The sequence below is a fragment of the Dermochelys coriacea genome, chromosome 11 (assembly GCF_009764565.3).
Source record: "Dermochelys coriacea isolate rDerCor1 chromosome 11, rDerCor1.pri.v4, whole genome shotgun sequence".
In the NCBI taxonomy this organism is placed as follows: domain Eukaryota; kingdom Metazoa; phylum Chordata; order Testudines; family Dermochelyidae; genus Dermochelys; species Dermochelys coriacea.
In genome coordinates, this window is record NC_050078.2 from 11,222,406 (window position 1) to 11,240,533 (window position 18,128).

Here is an 18,128-nt window from a genome sequence, read left to right on the forward strand (position 1 = left end):
ACCTGGAATACGGTGTCCTGTTCTGGGCACAACATTTCAGAAAATATGTGGACAAATTGGAGAAAGTCCAGAAGAGAGCAACAAAAATGATTAAAGGTCAAGAAAACATGACCTATGAGGAAAGACTGAAAAACATTGGGTTTGTTTAGTCGGGAGAAGAGAAGACTGAGAGGGGACATGATAGCAGTTTTCTATCTGGTTGCGACAGATGGAGGGTGAAAAATTGTTCTCCTTAACTTCTGAGGATAGGACAAGAAGCAATGGGCTTAAATTGCAGTAAGGGAGGTTTAGGTTGGACATTAGGAAAAACTTCCTAAATGTCAGAGTGGTTAAGCACTGGAACAAATTGCCTAGGGAGGTTGTGGAATCTCAGTCATTGGAGATTTTTAAGAACAGGCTAGACAAACACCTGTCAGGAATGGTTTAGTTATTACTTAGTCCTGCCTTGAGTGCAGGGGACTGGACTAGATGACCTCTCAAGGTTCCTTCCAGTCCTACACTTATGGATTCTACAATCTCATTGACATATCCATTTGTAACTGGAGACACATTTTTAATTTTGCCCTGAATTAACTTGATATGTAGATTAAAGGAAATTCATTTATTTTAAAAGTTTTGATTAATCAATCATTAATAAGTTAATGTTTGTAAAAAAATCGACTATGCAAATTACTACAAAGTGCTAAGTGTTATTATTATGAATTGCCTATTAAAATAAAGTGTTTTCTTTTCCTTCATCTTTCTTGCAGGGAATACAGGGAAATAAAGACTCACCATCTCCAACGTTGCCTAAAATGAACCAGAGAGCAGCACTGCCCTGTCAAGAAGTTGTATTGGCAACTGGCTGGATATCAAATTCAATTTTCCCAAAGGAAGGCTAGGAACTAGAGACTATTGCCATAGGTAAACTATTCCATATGCTTTACAGTGTATTCTTGAGTGCTTTGTGTAGTGCAATCTTAAATAATTCAAGTGATGGAGCTGCCACTTTTCCTTTAGAGAGATGCAAGTCATGAAAGAGATTTCTTTTAGTAGGGAGCCTGAAGACCAATGAGTATAAATGATGACATTACTTACAGTAGGTGTACATAAAAAACCCAAAGCAATGAAAATAACCTTTAGCAGATACTAGAGTGTGCAATGGATTTGTAGGGCTGGGAGAAATCAATCTCGTTTACATATGGAAAACGTGGTGTCTACACATATTTAGTAGAAAACTTGCTCTTCTCACTCAATGTTGGGTGAGTGTTCACAACATGGTGAAGAGTTAAATAAAAGCAGTCTTTTTTTGCCATTCAACCTCCCATCTCAGCATTAGACACCTTCAAATAACGTAGGGCCCAATCCCACAAAACACTTGTGTCCGGGAGTACCTGTTACTGCTGTGAATTGTCCTTCTGAAGTCAAGGTAATAGTCACTGTGTCCAATAGTAAGTGTGTGCAGGATTGGCCCCTTAGACTGTAAATTCCTTGAGGCAGGGACTGTGCCCTATTTTTCTGCAATGTGCCATACACAGCCCATGGTGTTCTATAAATAATAAACAATAATAATAAATATTCCATAAAGCAAAACATCTTTACCATTCTCTTCATCTCCTTGGAGACCTGGTGAGCACCCAGATGGTTGTAAAAGGGGCGATCCACACCCCAGTGTGGAGGGTTATGGCCGATGGAATTGGTGCGCTGTCTGTTCATCTTGGCTATTGTCGCTTTCTCATCTTTCTAAAATAAAAACATGAGAGAATTGCAAGACGTATTTTGAAACATTTTACATGGCAATCACTCCCCAGATGCCTTTGCTTCTGATCATTTATCCCCCTGCATTAACCTATTAATCATGCACTTCAACAGAAGTGAGGAGCATTCATCTGATTTTTTCTTTATTGCTTTATTTCCTGTCCTTCCAAGAGTCACAGACAAGTAGAATGGGATAGTTTTTCAAAGTACTCAAAATTTGGTGCCCACCATTCTACTGGCAAACGATAACCCCTTCCTCTCTGACCACAAACAGCTCCGATGAGTGCAAACGGGGTGGCTTTTTTTGCCTTGAGACTGAACAATTAAATTCAGAAACAAAACTGTAGTTCCGAGGGGAGAGACTGTGTTAAGATTCCTTGGAAAACACGAATCAACGTGCCTGCAATTTACAGGACAAAGGCAGAGGGCTGATCCGTGTAAAGGACTAGTAGCCAAGTTTCAATTCTGGCACTGACCCTGGCCTCCTATACAATGGGGATGCCTCCCAAAGGAGGGGTGAACCGGTGAAGAATACTTAACGTTTGCTGGGTAGCGTATTTGGTAAGTGCTAAGAAGAAAATAATGGTACTGCACAAGGTGCAAAAGTTGTTTTCTCTTCTTCAACTCTAACTACACATTTTGTCTTTGACTGAAATGCTCCCAAGGTTCAGGGGTGTTTGGTGGTAAGAGATAGCTATGAAATTTGGACCTGACTCAAGACTGCTAGATCTGGCTGAGCACAAGTACCAGAACAGACGCACGTTGCATATCTTGGATTTCAAAGCGAGAAATTGCTGAGGCAGCAAAACAATTTTAGAAAAGAAAAAGCCACAGTTTTTTCAAAATGATTGAGCCTGGTTCAGCTCAAGTCTTGGATGAAGATACAGGTTAGTCCATATATTCCCCATATGGATTCTCTTGTCCCAAGCCATAAATGTGGTTTCTAAGGCATTCACCACATATCTGGCACATTCTCACAGAATTACTGGTGCTATTTCCATGGTAACCAGAGAGTTAACTATCACATTTTATATTGTCATGCTTTTTTGAATTAAAAAAAATCTTTGTAAATTTAGTGCTGGGGGAAGGTGATAGATTGACAACCATGGAGACGGTAGTCTTCATCACTCCCAGGAAAGGTGCAGTCACTCTGACAGTGCCCTCCAATAGACTGCAGGCTTTTCATGCCGAGACCAGTTGCAGTAGTGTTTGAGTGAATAGTTCAGTCTTTATACCCCTTTGACTTTGCTGGGAGTGCCAACAAAGGTACTGACTGGGGCACAGGGTTCATAATTGATATCTTAATAGCCACTGGATAGTAACAACCTGGGGTTGCTACTGCCCCAAGGCTGCATTTGAATTGCTGCAAGGGTTCTATCTATCTCATTACCGACTCCCAGGTCTCTGAGAGCACTGCTAGTGTATTGCCACAGTGGGGTGGGGGCAACCACAAGGAACTTTCAGCTCCATGGCAAAACTTATTAGAAGAAGCCACACGTTATCACAAACTGCTGAAGCCACAGAAAGACGGGTGTGGGGAAACAAACCTCATGACTGTCACTTTTGTCTCTCACCTGCATCAAACCTGCATCATTTAATCTATAAGAGCTGGAACTGTGAACATTTTGTGCCAGATGAACTTCACATTAGCAACCATTATGGAAACTCTAGCTAATCTCCAAGAGAGCTGTGTTTTAAATGTTTCTAAAAATACACAAGTATGAAATGACTCTATTATCTTTTAAAAAGCCACAGAACTTTTACTTTTCTAACCTGTACGGTCATTTGTGGTTCTCTAGCTGCAACCCCTTGTATAGTTATAGGTCTGTATATATCTTCTGATGTCAGAAAAACACTGGCAGAAAGAACAGATTAGGTATCTACAACCAAATATTTACTGCTCTGAATAATAAAAATGACACTGTCTGTATTTTATTACAGTTTAGCGAGAGGCTTTCAACCAGTAGCAATCAAAAAAAAAGCTAGCCAGTAAATCTGGTCTGGAGACCTATAAAAGCAAACCTATCTGGTTACATTATAAATGCCTTTATGTCAACAGATGATAAAAGATACATGCGACAAGTTTTCCCCAATGGTGAAGCACAGTCCAGTATGATGTTAGTCTTAGTAAATGCAGATATAATCTTAAGCAAAGACTTAATTCCAGAAATCCAAGCAGATAAACTGAAAGGTCTCAGCCAATTAGTAAACTGTATTTGCTTTTGACTAGGGCCAATTGACTGTCATATACTAAATTTACATTATGTCAATTGTGTGATTAATTTGAAGGGAATAAAAGACCTCAGTAGGTACATGTGTATTGACAGTTTTGGGTTGGGGCAAGGCCAGGACAAACTGTGGTAAACACGCACACTATTGAGGTCATTTACAACCATGAGATCACAGGCCATATAAATTATCCAAAGCTGTGTGAAGAACTCTTGCATTTTTCCCCCCCTCAAAATAGGTGAGATTTTGAACCATGTATTCTGTAACTTTTGCCATAGATAAAACCCAGAGTAGGGTAGTGTTTTTCAGTCAAAGCCTCTGGTAGCAAAATTTTGCTTGCACAAATAAAACACAATACTAAAACTTCTTACTCAAATGGACTTCCTCTTACTTGCAACACTTATTTAATGGAACCTTCTTAACTTGATTTTTTTTAAATTTATTTTTTTTAAAAAAATCAGATTTCTGATTGAACACTCTTTAAAAGTATGTTGTGATTTAAATTTTAAAATAAAAGATGAAGTCCCAGATTGTTAAAGGTATTTAGACATAGCTGCATTCAGTGTCACAGTGCCTAACAGATTTAGAGACCTAAATCTAATTTTTAAAAAGAATTTAGGCACTTAGGAGTCTAAATCCCATCAACTGGCTATGGAATTTAGACTCCCAAGTGCCTCAATCCCTTTTGAAAAATGATATTTTATGCTCCTAAATTAGTTAGGCATCATGATGCTGAATGCAACAACCCAAAATAGCTTTAAAAATCTCGGCCTAAGCGATTTTCTACTGGTGGGGGGGGGGGGGGTGAGGGAAGGCATCCTGACCTGAAAAATTTTGGCCAGCCCTGTTGCTGGAAACAAGTGCTAAGGATCTTACCTTGAACCAGTCTAGTTTGTTAAGTTTTAGCTACTAGAAAGCATTTTATCTTGCCTCTCTTGTAGCCATTTCTGACTTTAATATCTGATACTTGTACTCGCTCTTTGTTGTTAAATAAACTTGTTTTATTTTTTAATCCAGTATTGTGTTTAAACTGAGCTGCTTGGTAACTGAAATAACAGGCTGTTGGTTATTGGCTATTGACCCCGTACAGGGGCAACAAACCTATATCTGAACTGTCCAGGAGAGGGCTGGGCAGCACAGAACACATGTTTGGGGGGAAATTCAAGACTGAGGTTGTGTTGAGATCAGCCTGCAAGTAGTAACCAAGGCTGCTGGAAGCCAGAGTGTGGCTGGTGTGTTGCTGACAGGCTGCTTGGGTCAGAGCTGCTGGATCAGGACTGCAGCTATGCAGACACTCAGGGTGTGACCTATATGCTGTTTGGCTGTTTGTGAGCAGCCCAGGTTGGGAACTACAGTAGCAAAGCATTTTGAGGGACTATAAGGTGCAGGGCAGGTGGTGACACAACCCCACACTGGTCTGGACTGCACCCCAGAATGACACCGACTATACACAAAGTGTCATCAAATGCATGAGAAAACTGGGAAAAGATTGAGAAAAATCTTTTTTCTCAAAAAAAAAACCCTGTTGATAATGAAAAAAAAACCTGTTGATAATGTCTTTCAATTCTGTTAATCTTTATGTGCTATCTGTTACAATGGGAGCTGCAATATTCTCAGACAGCAATGAGCTTTTCAATTTTAACATGGATAAATTCCAGAAGCTGCTGTGGGAACTTTCAAATATGAGCTTGCAGAGACCGTAAATCTTATCCCCAGAGGTTTTATTGAATTCTCATCACCATTTCCCACACACTGAGCTACAGTAACACATGTCAAAACCACAGAAATAGTTGAGATTTTCTTAGACCAATCAATTGCATCAAACACCTTTACTCTATGGCTGCATCTACAGTAGGATTTTTTGAGATCTGTGGTTATCAGTGGGGCAGCTCCAGCAGTCAAAGCTGTAGCATAGATATTCCTAACTTAGCTATAGGATAGCACCTTATATTATCTTGCTGTTATACTGACATGTGAACTGTATTTCTGACAATAATACATGACCAATTCCATCACAGCAGTGAACCTACGTAAATGGAAGCCTGCTCAGTTACAATGAAACTCATTAAATCTAAGATGTTGTAGTAGAGTCACATCCACAACATATAAATGATAATTTTGTTTGTTCAGCTGGATGGAGCTCTAGGTCATTATTTAGAGAAGAATGAAAGCTGTTTTCCTAGGAACCATGGCCAGAACTCACTGAGCCATTTCAGGCTTACGGAGCCACTATCACCATTTCTTTCTGAAAATGGTGCACCTACTAGTATTACAGGGAACATCCACATTTCTGAATAACTGAAAGAGAAGTGAGAAAAATATGTGTGTCCCTTTTTTGTTTAGGGTTTGTTGACTTTGTACATTCGGCAGCACTTTGTGGACGCTCAGCATTCTCACTCTCTAGTTGATGGTCATGTTCAGTTCCTGCCTTACTTTCTTAGCATAGTGTTTCCCAACCTTCTGAAAGCTAATGCCCCGCCATTCAGGAAAATGAAACTACCTGAAACCCCACCATGTGGTGTTAGAGCCCTACTCAATGTAATGTATACATCTTCAACTTTCTCCCAGGTAGTCCTTTGCACCTCCCATCCGACTTTGAGAAATGCTTGCATAGATCTTTGTTATAGCAGAGCAGCAACTCTGCTATAGTTAAGGTTGAAATACTATATATCCTTGCCTTTCTTACATGCTTTGATGAGCTATGAAATAGTTAGCAACTTGCTGTTTAAAGCATCACCATTGGCATCTGAGTTCACACCCCATTAAAATAAATGGGAAAGGTCACACTTAGAATCTACTGTTTCAGGTTGTCTGCAAACTCAGGCAGACATCTGCGCTTTTGTTACATTCGCTTTATGTTTTGAATGGTTTCTTCACAACCCTAGGAGCTAGGGGTTTTTGTGTTGGTTGGTTTGTTGGTTGACTTGTTTTGTTTCCAAATGAAAGTGGAGACTCTGGAGAACAATATAGAAGTCTTTTTGTGTCCCCTTAGCTATTTCTTCACTTCCCCCGGGTTGAGGAAAATAGCAATAGCATAACACCATCACTCCTGTTCTTAACTGAGGCATGGGAGGGCAGGCTTTCCCACAAGTTCTGCAAGGAAGCGGTTACCAGTAACAGCATCAGCAAAGCTGCTAGTGAAACTGAAGAGGCACTAGGCAGGTATATGCAGGGAGAGGAAAGAGATGGGGTTGGGTCTGAACCAGTTTGGTTTTGAAACTCTTGGGTGTGCCTGTTCCCTTCGCTAGTAAAATATTTTTATAAGCATCAAGGGGAAAGCAGAAAAATCCCAAAGTATATTTTCAATTCTGTGGATGTTATTTAAAGACTGCTCTATCAGAAACTAGAATTTTTTTTAACAAGTCAATGTCAAAAAATTCAAGTTGGTAGCATCCTTTTAATAAACTATTTTCAAAGGAGGACTTAGTCTAATATATACACAAGTCACTGGAACACAAAAATATTACATTCCTCTGATTTAATCAATGCAACAGAAAACTATGTAGATGCAAATAATTCATTTAATGGCTGAGAATGCAAACAGACAAAACAGCAGGAAATTCAAAGCTATGATTCATCATAGCAACAGTAAGTGGAATTTGGTATCACAGTGTATGCTGTTAATTTTATGCCTTAACTATACTCCTGATAATTCTGAGTTACAGCGTCAGTGGGAGTTATGGGCCAGGTATTCAGACAATTGAGGTGTGCCCACATAAACTGGGAAATTGCTCATCCAAATGACTAATTGCATGGATTTGAAAATGCAGTCATGTTCACTCTATGTAAATTAGGTGCACAAATGTGCACCTTAATTATCAGAAATTCTGGCCTCACTACTGTGAATTCCCTTACTTTATTTTGCATCAACAATAAAGTTGTATTTACCCAGGTTTTTTTGGCATAATAATTGCATATGTGATTGACTGCATATGCAAACAAACATGCTAGGCCAAATTAATCACTGGGGTAAGGAGTGCCTCTCCACTGAAGCCAGGCAAACCTGTTCTCCCCCGACTGATTTTATTGGAACATGCAAAAGTGAGTTCTGTTTAAATTCAAGATTTTCAAAAAACTGAGACTAAGCATGCAAAATATCAGCTCCAAAGGTCATAGTTTCAAAAAGTTAGAAGCTGCTTAAAATGAAAATAGCTATCTCAGTGATAACTGCAACTAAAATAGCTTTCTAGAAAAATAAATAAGACTTGCAAAGCCTGATGTAGATGTAACTGATCTTGCTTGGGCTGATATCAGAGTTGGAACATGGGACCTTCAATGCTAAAAGCATGAGCTTCTACCACTTAAGCTAAAGGACTGATGTCATTAGATGGAAACAGCAGCAGACTCAAAAAAGAAAAGGAGTACTTGTGGCACCTTAGAGACTAACAAATTTATTTGAGCATAAGCTTTCGTGAGCTACAGCTCACTTCATCGATGAAGCTTATGCTCAAATAAATTTGTTAGTCTCTAAGGTGCCACAAGTACTCCTTTTCTTTTTTGCGAATACAGACTAACACGGCTGCTACTCTGAAACCTGTTAGTAGCAGACTCAGTAACCTCTTATGTCAACCAGCTACTAGAGATGGACAAAGATCCAACACTATCCTGGTGTGGGTTACATGGACAGTGCAATCAACAGAGATCCTGGGCTGTAAGGCGCTGAATGCCACCAGCTCCACTTGAACTGGGTTTTGAAGGGGTTCACCACCTTGCAGAAATCAGGCCCCAAGTGACCGAACTGTCCAATGAAGTGTTGTTCACCAAAAACAACCCTTCTTGGCAGAAAGGCCCAGGATTTAAACAGACCTACTCTCTCACCCCTGGAAGGAGCCTAAAGATCAGAGATGAGGTACATTGTGTGGAGCAGTAGAGGGTGAGGGAAGTTTGCCCTGCCACTACTTCTGCTGTTCCTGGTTTAGGTGGAAAAACAGGATTTACATCTTTAGCCAATATGAAATACATTGCTATCCTGGGCCACAATGCGATACATACTCAGCTTTGTTAAGAGAACTCCATATACAGTGTGTGACTAACAGGAACCCAGACACGACGCACAGGAACCCATTACTAAGTTAGATGAACATTTTATGGAGGTTATTGGAACGGACTCCAATAAAAACCTCACTAAATAAATCATACACAAGAAAGTAGCTAAAAATAGAGGGAATGGAAGCAAAGGTAAAACACTGGTACCTTGTCCATCTTTACTTCTGCAAAATATTAAGAAGGGTGGGGTGGGAAAAGGGAAAATGCTTTTCACTTCTGATAGCTTTTTATTCTATTAAAATAAGTATTTAAATTTGGGCAGAGAGCTGTAAAAGATTCCAGCTCAGGGCTTCAATTACAAACAAGTGAACTGAAAGAGTGAGGAAGCTGGAATTGTGAGGCCTAGAACTCAGGACACCCCTCTTCTCTTGGACTCTGACACTAGTCTTTGTGACCTTTGGGTAAGTCACTTCTTCATGCCCAGTTTAAGTATAGTAACTTCCTAAGCCACATGGATATTGCAAGTCTTAATATTAAGTGCTCTGGGACCCTGAGATGCAGAGTACTATTAGCAGTGGCATTACTTTAGAGCCAAGAAGTCTCAACTAAGACCAGGGCCCCACTGTGCAATGTTCTATACCAACACATAGTAAGAGTGCTTAGGGTCCAATAGACAAGACAGGAAAAGGGTGGAAGAAATGAAGTATCAAACCCACGGGAGACTGAGGCAGAGAGTCACACAGGAAGTCACCTGGAGAACCGGTAACTGAATCCAGAACTCAAGTCCCACTCCACCACAAGACAGTCTTTGCCGAATAACAAGACAAACGCGGAGAGTGCTTTGGATTACATCTTTTGACAATTCTATTGCAGTCTCCGCTGCAGCCACCGTGAGGCAGCAGAGCGTTGTAACATACTTTGAAGTACCAACATTCCACTTGTCCCAACAAAGATCTACAGATCTTCAGAGGAACATACCAGATACTTAGTGTGTTCTCCTGATGTAACAAATCAATACACCTTTCCTCCCCTGGACATGGGCCCTCACCAAAAGTGTGTTTTGCGGCAGTGAAGAGGGTAAAGTGTAAATATCTCAAGTGGCTTGAGCTGCCCACTGACAGGCCATGGTGTGTGGGACATAATGATCTTGCCCTGCAAACTCTAATAATCTTCTGAAGATTGACCACAATTAATGAAGTTTCTCTCTTGGGTAGATAGATACCAAAACATTAGCTTATCTCCTCAGAAGATGAGAATCGATTTTCTTCCTGTTTTTGCATTAAGAAGATTTGAGGCTTGCTTCCCTTCCTAAGAGAATGTAACTGCAAGTGATGATCTCAAGCTAATTTTGTATAGGCATAGTGGTAATTGATCATGTTATTGAAGCATGTCGCCAGCAATGCATTTAACCTCATAATGCCCATGTTTATCAACATTCCCATTTTACAGAAGGAGAAACTGAAACTTCAAGCACAAATAGGTCAAGTGATTTCTTCAAGGTAAGACAGCAAGACTAAGGCAGATCTGGGAACAGAACTCCGATGTCCTGACTAATAGTCTGTGCTTTAACACAAGACAGTCTCTCCTCTGTGAGCTAGAATAGATGTTCCAAAGTTTGAGGTTGTTCTGAAATAGCAGTTTGCTGGGTTCCATTATGGACCTGGAGACAGCTGCAAAATAAACATTCAGATCCAGTTCATAATTTTTCAGATGCTCAGGGGGTTTCAAATCTACAGTAGAGTTTTGATTAGTCTCAGATTCAGGGTAACTAAAAAACTGGATTTTGATCCAGGCCCATCGCTACAAGCTGGTAAGAACTTTGGATAGCATACATAGCGTCCACTGGTGCTTGGAGCTTGACGAATGAAATACTGGGTGAAATATCATGGTCTATGTTATGCAGCAGGTGAAATTAGACGATCAAGGTAGTCCTTTCTGGCCTAAAAATCGGTCATAATCTGGACACACGCTAGTTATAGAGACTAGTTGCAACACAGCCCACTTTTTGTTGGAAGAGAGACACAGCAGAACCAGTGACTGTAGCCTACGGCATTGGTCCAGCTCAAGTCAATAGTGACTGAACGCTGTTACCTTGTGCTGCTTGTTCAAGTGATCTATGGGAAATGAATTGGTACTCTCAGTCCCATTCCACAAGGACAGGCATCCACCATCCAAGCAGGCCCTAACTGATTACCTGGCTGGCAGAACCATACTGAGGAATGATGTACCATGGAGTAGCACTGTCACTAATTCAAGGTGCCCCGCTAGCTCATGTCTGAGGCATGCCAGTGGGCAGGCGGGGAAAGCTTCCACGGCTGCAGCCAAAGCCGTACCTGGCCTGGGGTATGATGGAGAACTTTGCTTTTCTAAGGCTAATAATTTGCCAGCTTCCACCAACATAAAACTCAGTTACAAAATAATCTTCCATGTGATAAAAAAAAGGTTAGATTCTGTTGTACAGATGAACTGTGCTTGGGGCAGGAACGGGGTGAGAAGAAGTGCAAAGGTGGCCATATTGTAACCAATTGGCCATATCCTGCCTTCCCCCAGACACACACCTGTGTTGAGGGCCAGGAGGGAAGGCATGGAGGGAATCCTCTACTAGCCAGGAAAGCCTGGCTTTCAGGCTGCTGTGAGGTGTTAGGAGTGGCCACCAGCCAAAAACACCTAAAACATACATTAGTCTGTTTGCTCTTACCCGTTTTTGACTGCAGCGTACAATCAGGAAGGTCTCTATACTGTGCTCCTTGAGGTAAGCATTGCGTTCTCCTCCAAAACCCAGTTCCACCTCGTAGTCTCCATTCAGATAATTCAAGGTTGCTTTGGTAATGTGGATTCGCCTTAAATGAGACAAAAGGCAAATCGTGGAGTTCATTAGGCAGCTCTAATAATCACGTATCTAGTAAGCCAATTCCTGCCAGTGACAGATTCTGTGCACTAGAACAAATAGTTCATTTCAGGGTCCAATGCTGCTGCCGCTGACATCCCCTGGGACTTTTGTCTTGCCTTTCAAAGGGAGTAAATCAGGCCCATTGATATTTTTCCATAGAATTAGGTTAAAACACATTATCCAAGTTTTACATGCATTAATAAGCGTCCCGGTGGATGTAAGGCAGCCATTCATTCATTCAATTTGCTTGCTCTAACACACAGTAGACATGCTTGCTCAGTAACCAAAACACATTACGCACACATGACCAAGACATGGGTCTACAAAGTCATATGCCATGTATACTCAGCTGCATCTGGCTTGCTATACCACATTAATCACTGTAGCACCCAGGTGCCTTATAGAGGTATACAATCAAGTAGATGATCTATGTTTTCTACTCTTCCCTCCTAGTGGAGAGGATATGTAGAAATATATGCAGAATAATAATCTCATGGGGAAGCTATGTCAGGGAGTTGGTCTTCCATTGGTCCTTAAGGTAGTGAAATGTACGTTTATTTGGATCTCTTATGGAAGGGTGTTCCAAAGCAGGAACAACATTTCCTTCTGATGACCAGGTGATATCTTCAGCAAACATTTATTAGCATATGGTTACACCTCTCTCTAACCACGACCCACTGTGATAGGGATCACACAGAGAATTAATCCCAGGTGTCACTTCATCAATTTCACTGGAATGATTAAGAGGATGAATTCCATTCTTTGCATATCAGGCATGTCCACCCTGGGTCACTGCAGACCTATTGTGGACAGAAGTGTAGGGCTGAGAGGAAATAAACTATCCAGTGAGTGGCCAAATTAAAAATTCTGTACCACACTCATGCTATGACAGACAAACAAACTAAACAAAACCCTCCTGCAAGTCAAAAGCAAAACTGTCACATGGATTGACTCATAACAGCTTTGGTGAAGCAACAACTTACCCTGCTTTACCTCCAGCTTCCATGTGATTGGCTAGCGTGACATCATTTGACCACACATCAAACTGCCACTTCCTGAGGCCCAAGACTCCGCAGTGAACTCTCCCACTGTGGATCCCAACCCTCATGTTCACGTTGACTCCTGTCACCTCCCGGACCAATCTGAAAAGAGATGCAGAAAGAGAAGGATGTCTCTGGGAAGTATGAGCCTGTATCCAGTGACATAACTTGGTTCCCAGAGCGCAAAATACACAATTCCCTAGAAATTATTCAAATACACACACAAAGGGCTGCTCATTCATAGTACTTTAGCTACAGAAATCAGACAGGCTGTACTGCACTTTGATAAGCCAGGCAAAGTACTAATTAGATAGGGGTGTCCTTGGAATAAGTCCTTGTCCTCTCAACTTGGTCGCAAGTTCAGAGCTCATGGAAAAATTCTCTGGGAGGGTGAAAGCACTAAGTCTTGGTCTTTGATTTCCATACCAAAACTGGACATAACCTCCCAGCTCTCTGAACCTCATTAAAAGTAATAGCATGTTGCAAAGAGAAAAAGGAAATGATTTTGAGCTTGTAATTTGTCTGTATGGCACCAGGCATCAAGTGGATGAAACCTGACCTGTGTGTGAAATACCCACTGCAGTTGGAAACCTTGAACTGAGCTTTAAGCTGCAGCCACCGCAAACCACAGAACCACTTCTTCTGCACTCACTCCAAGTGGGCAGCTACAAACACTCAGATTCTGATTTTAATGACCTCTTGGATCCTCTGTTTGCTCCCAAAATGATCACTGTCATACTTGGTGCATTTTTCCTTTTTAGGGCAAAAGTTTACTTGAAGAGCTCTTCACATGGAAATTTTATTTGGGAGTTCAGGGGGAGGGGGGACCTACGAAGGGTCTGATGGCCTCATCAAGGCCAAATGTGGCTTATAGTTGCTGATGGATCACATCATTACCAGAATGCCCATGTTTCACAGAGAAACTCACCTGACAGTTCCCTTAATTGTCTATGGGGTTCAGAGGGGGGCAGGGCACAGAGAACAATCTTAGAAGTTGATTCTATGGGCCAGATCCTGTATTTTCAGTAAACGCAGGGTCTTGTTGTACACAAGGCAAATCCTACTCACTGCGATCGTCCTGACCATTGCTCTGTTCTGTTCCTGCAAAGACAACCTAATCTCGGGGAGGAGCCAGCATTGAAAGGGAGATGTTAATTCTCCAAGAAGCTAGTGCATTCTGCCCTAATCACCTGATACAGGGCTTCACAGCCTCAGATCTGGCAACATAAGAGTAGCAGTTGTATACACTAGTCAATAAAATAAATTGCCCCAAATTCAGTTTCATTTGTTTATTCTTTTCTTTTCTTTAAGAAGGTTTCCAACTGCAGTTCATAAAAGTAGTATTTTCAACTCAAAAGCCTGATCAGGATTGAGACCTCATTGTTCTAAGAGCTATACAAACATAGAGGTAGATATGGTCCCTTTCCCAAAGACTTCACTATCTAACACTTGACATGTTTCTAATGGCAAAAGCCTGATACTTTGACTTACCAAGGTGTTATCATTGAACCTTGTCTCATTGCTCCCAAATGAACTGATAAAACAGGCTGTTTATTTTTTCTTCGTTTTCTTAAAGATATATACATAAATAGAAACCCATCTTTCCACTTACTCATCGCGGTACTTACATGTCCTCTGTGCACCGCACTATCTAGTTTTGAGAATATTTATTTGTAACCAATTATGCCTATGTTAATTGATCTGCTCAGAGCTGGAACTACTCAATATAGGTCCAATTCTGTGATGTGGTGAGTGTCCACAATTCCCTCTGAGTCCATTGGGAGCCAACATGTGTTCAGTCCTTTGCAGGATCAGCTCCTATAGCATTAAAAGATCTAAAACAGAAATGTAAAGGCTCTGCAGTTCTCATCTCCTTCAGTTCAGTAAATTGGATTGAATTTCCACTTTATCTTGATCAAGTCTCAAGGTACGTATTTACTGTGCTGGGTACAGTACATCCCTATTATTGGGATTTTTTCAAGGACATAAACAAACACCCACACATTTGTCTTATTTTTTAGATCACAAGTATGTGGTTTGAGAAGCAGCATTTCCATGTAAGAGACTTCTTTCTAAGACTAGTATGCAACAATTATTCCTCATCTCATAAACAATGCATACCTGGACTATTATATATATAACTGTACTTCACTTATTTTTACATGCTGCTTCCTTGCACTTTTCACCTTTGAGATATGTATAAAAGGAGTTGTGAATAACCTGCTTTCAATGGCTATAGTAAAGAATCCCATGGAATTGATGTGGAGTACAAAGAAGTGGCAGGTTAGGCAGCATCTTATTAAATGCTAAAAGGAATAATTTCCAACAACTTGTACTACCAAGAAAACACTAGGTCTATTTCATTTAACAGCAAAGGTCTTGCTTTCTACCGTGAGTGGCTTGAAAGAATCTATAGCCCTTGACAGATTGCTTTGTAAACCCACCGCTCAGCTGAGTAACACTTAGGGTATATCTACACTGCAGTTAAACACCTGCAGCTGGCCCACGTCAGCTGGGCTGTGGGACTACAAAACTGCAGTGTAGATGGCTGGGGCTGGAGCCTGGATTCTGGGACCCAGAGGCGGATGTCCATAGTGAAGGTTTATAACCCTGTCTGAGCCCCATGAGCCTGAGTCAGCTGACACGGGCCAACTACAGGTGTTTAGTTGTAGGGTAGACATACCCTATGAAGCCTGAAGAGTCTAGGCTTCTTTATTGAACTGCAACCCATCTTGCCTTGAAAAAAATACCCTGGGCTGCTAGTACCCTAGGGTTTACAAATAACTCCTCCTCTACCTTTAAAGCTTGCCTCCCACTTTGTATGGGATAAAAGGCATTTAACAATCTTATTCTTTGCTAAATCGGGAATAAGTGATTTTCTGTTCTCACTCCCCCTGCCTCCCCCAACCTCCACCTACTCTAAGGAACACAGGGAAAATGTTTCAGATTTATTAACAGTTACAAAGATCTCTTGAACATTGTAAAACAGACTTTATCATTGCTGGGCCTTGCCCCATGTGTAGTTACTTTTGCCTGTGCACAGGGACGGCAAAGCAGGTGTTGAACGCTACTGTTCTGACTCGTTGGCTTTATACACTCGCTCGGTGCAGTGTAAACAACTGAAAAGAGACAAGGCAATGAAGCATCAGGCTGCTTATCTGTGAATAAACAGCCAAACCCAACTGTTTGCTGCTAAGTAATTAGTCTGAAAGAAGCTGTCCACCCACCAATAAACAAATCCGCTGGTCTTGTGCCTGTCTTCTGGAAGCTGGCTTGGCACAGGGTGGATGAAAGGGTGATCTGTGGCAGTTGTGAGGAGGATACGATCCTCTTTCCCCATCCCAAGTACACACTCTGCAGCTGCTACAGCACCCTCAGGCTGGCAGTGGAGTCCATGGTTGTGGCACCAGCAGCATCCTTCAGTGCCCTGATCCTAACCGCCCTCTAAGTTGGTGTGGTTGGAGCCCGTCTGGTGCACAGGCCTATATCATATCGTCCTCATGTAGCATCACCAGCACCCTGCCCTAGCCTTTCCTCCCCCTGCATGTTACATCTGTAGCCTTTTGGGCCGTTTTCAAATCAGGTCCGTAGGCACCATTTTCCCCTTTAAGGAGCAAAGGGGCAAGCTACTGCAGGATGACCAGGGGTCTACAAAGGTTACAGACAGATTTCCATTAGAAACCCTCTTTTCACATGCCTCTACCTTGCTGAAAAATACTCTTTTGGGACTGACACCTTTCATGCCTAGGATGACCTACACTAGTTGCAGGGAGGGGAAGCATTTTAGATGCCCCAGATTGTTCTAGTGGAATCAGGCTTCCGTCTTTCTACTGTCAGGCCCATTTGTGTGCCAGTGCTGGTCCCAAATGTACCCTCTCTCTGCTGGCCTCTCACTCAAGGAGCTAGTTACCTCATGCATTAAGAGATGGAATAAATTTCTCTCCCTGGGGAATCTGGTACTTACGAGATAGCCTCTATCATGTCCATTCCCATTTCAACACAGCAGTGTGCATGGTCAGCTCTTGCTTCTGGTAATCCAGACACGCAGTAATAGCAATCACCCAAGATCTTTATACGTAAACAGTGATTTTCCTACAAAGAAAAAAGAAAGAGAGGGAGAAGTATGAAACTTCATTTCATGTTTGTAATAACTTGCCTTTTAGGGCAGTGAATGTTAGAAATCTAGTGAACCGGTACAGTATGTCAATCGTGTAACAGGAACCAAAATCAGAATTATAATAGAAAACTTACAGCTGCAAGCTTATCAAATCTGGCAAAGAGCTCATTCAGCGTCATGACCAGCTCCTGAGCTGTACACTGGGAGGCCAGGCTGGTGAACCCCTCTATGTCTGCAAAGAGGATGCTATGGAAAAAAAAAAGAAAGAAAGAAAGATACAGACACAAGTGCCATTAAATTATTGTATTGTTGCCTAAATTCTAATCAGTCAGTTAAACTTCTCAAGAACACACAGGCTGGGAGTCATGCAAGTATCTTCATTAATGGCTGATATTGATCCTTTTCCTCAACTGTCCAACAGAGCGCACTCTTGGTAATTTCCCTCCTTGTCCCATTTCTGCAGGCTCCACTGCAGAAAAGCCACACTCTGCTTTTCTGCAGGAAAGCCATACTCCTTTGTCCACTTTCTTACTCCCCATAAGAAATTGAGGTTTTTCCTGTAATGTCTAAATCTAATCTCCTTGTCCCACCTCTCACACAGCTGTAATGGTATGGTTTTCTTGTGTACAGCCCAGATCCATTATTACTGCAATAATAATAACAGTACTCTGCTCATACATTGTAGCCAGGGACCTTACAGTGTTTAACAGATGCTAAGTGCCACAACACTCCCTGTGAGGCAGGAGATATACTAATTGTATAGACGGGTAAAGCAAGGCACAACAAGGTTGAGTAAAATGCTTAAAGTTGCACAGTGAAGAACAGGACCCAAAAGTCCTGATTACCAGTCCCCTGTTCTAACCCACTAGAACACACTGCTCCAGAACCATGGAATGCTTCTCTGTTCTTTATGCACCAGCGAGGGAAGTCTGCAGTTTTCTTATAGCCCAGCCTTCTTAGCTTACTTTTTTCACTTCTAGCTTTTTGGTCTGATTTCTGAAAAAACTTACATAAATAATATTTCACTTTTACATAGCATCTTCCATTCTGAATGGTCCCAAAAACACTATACAAAACTTTTCACATACAGTACCCCGATACACTGTCACCACTGAGGATGGAGGATAGC

General features: G+C 41.5%; 1 protein-coding gene across 1 annotated transcript in view; it reads right to left on the bottom strand.

Annotated features, from left to right (window-relative positions):
- The window catches only part of ADCY5 (adenylate cyclase 5), a 358,907-nt gene that overhangs the window by 76,532 nt on the left and 264,247 nt on the right, over positions 1-18,128 (bottom strand). The window contains exons 4-8 of the mRNA XM_043504850.1: positions 17,134-17,245; positions 16,847-16,974; positions 12,826-12,984; positions 11,651-11,792; positions 1,582-1,722 (exon numbers count right to left, since the gene is read on the bottom strand). Coding sequence (XP_043360785.1) covers positions 1,582-1,722; positions 11,651-11,792; positions 12,826-12,984; positions 16,847-16,974; positions 17,134-17,245 — 682 coding nt within the window. The remainder of the gene's footprint in view (positions 1-1,581; positions 1,723-11,650; positions 11,793-12,825; positions 12,985-16,846; positions 16,975-17,133; positions 17,246-18,128) is intronic.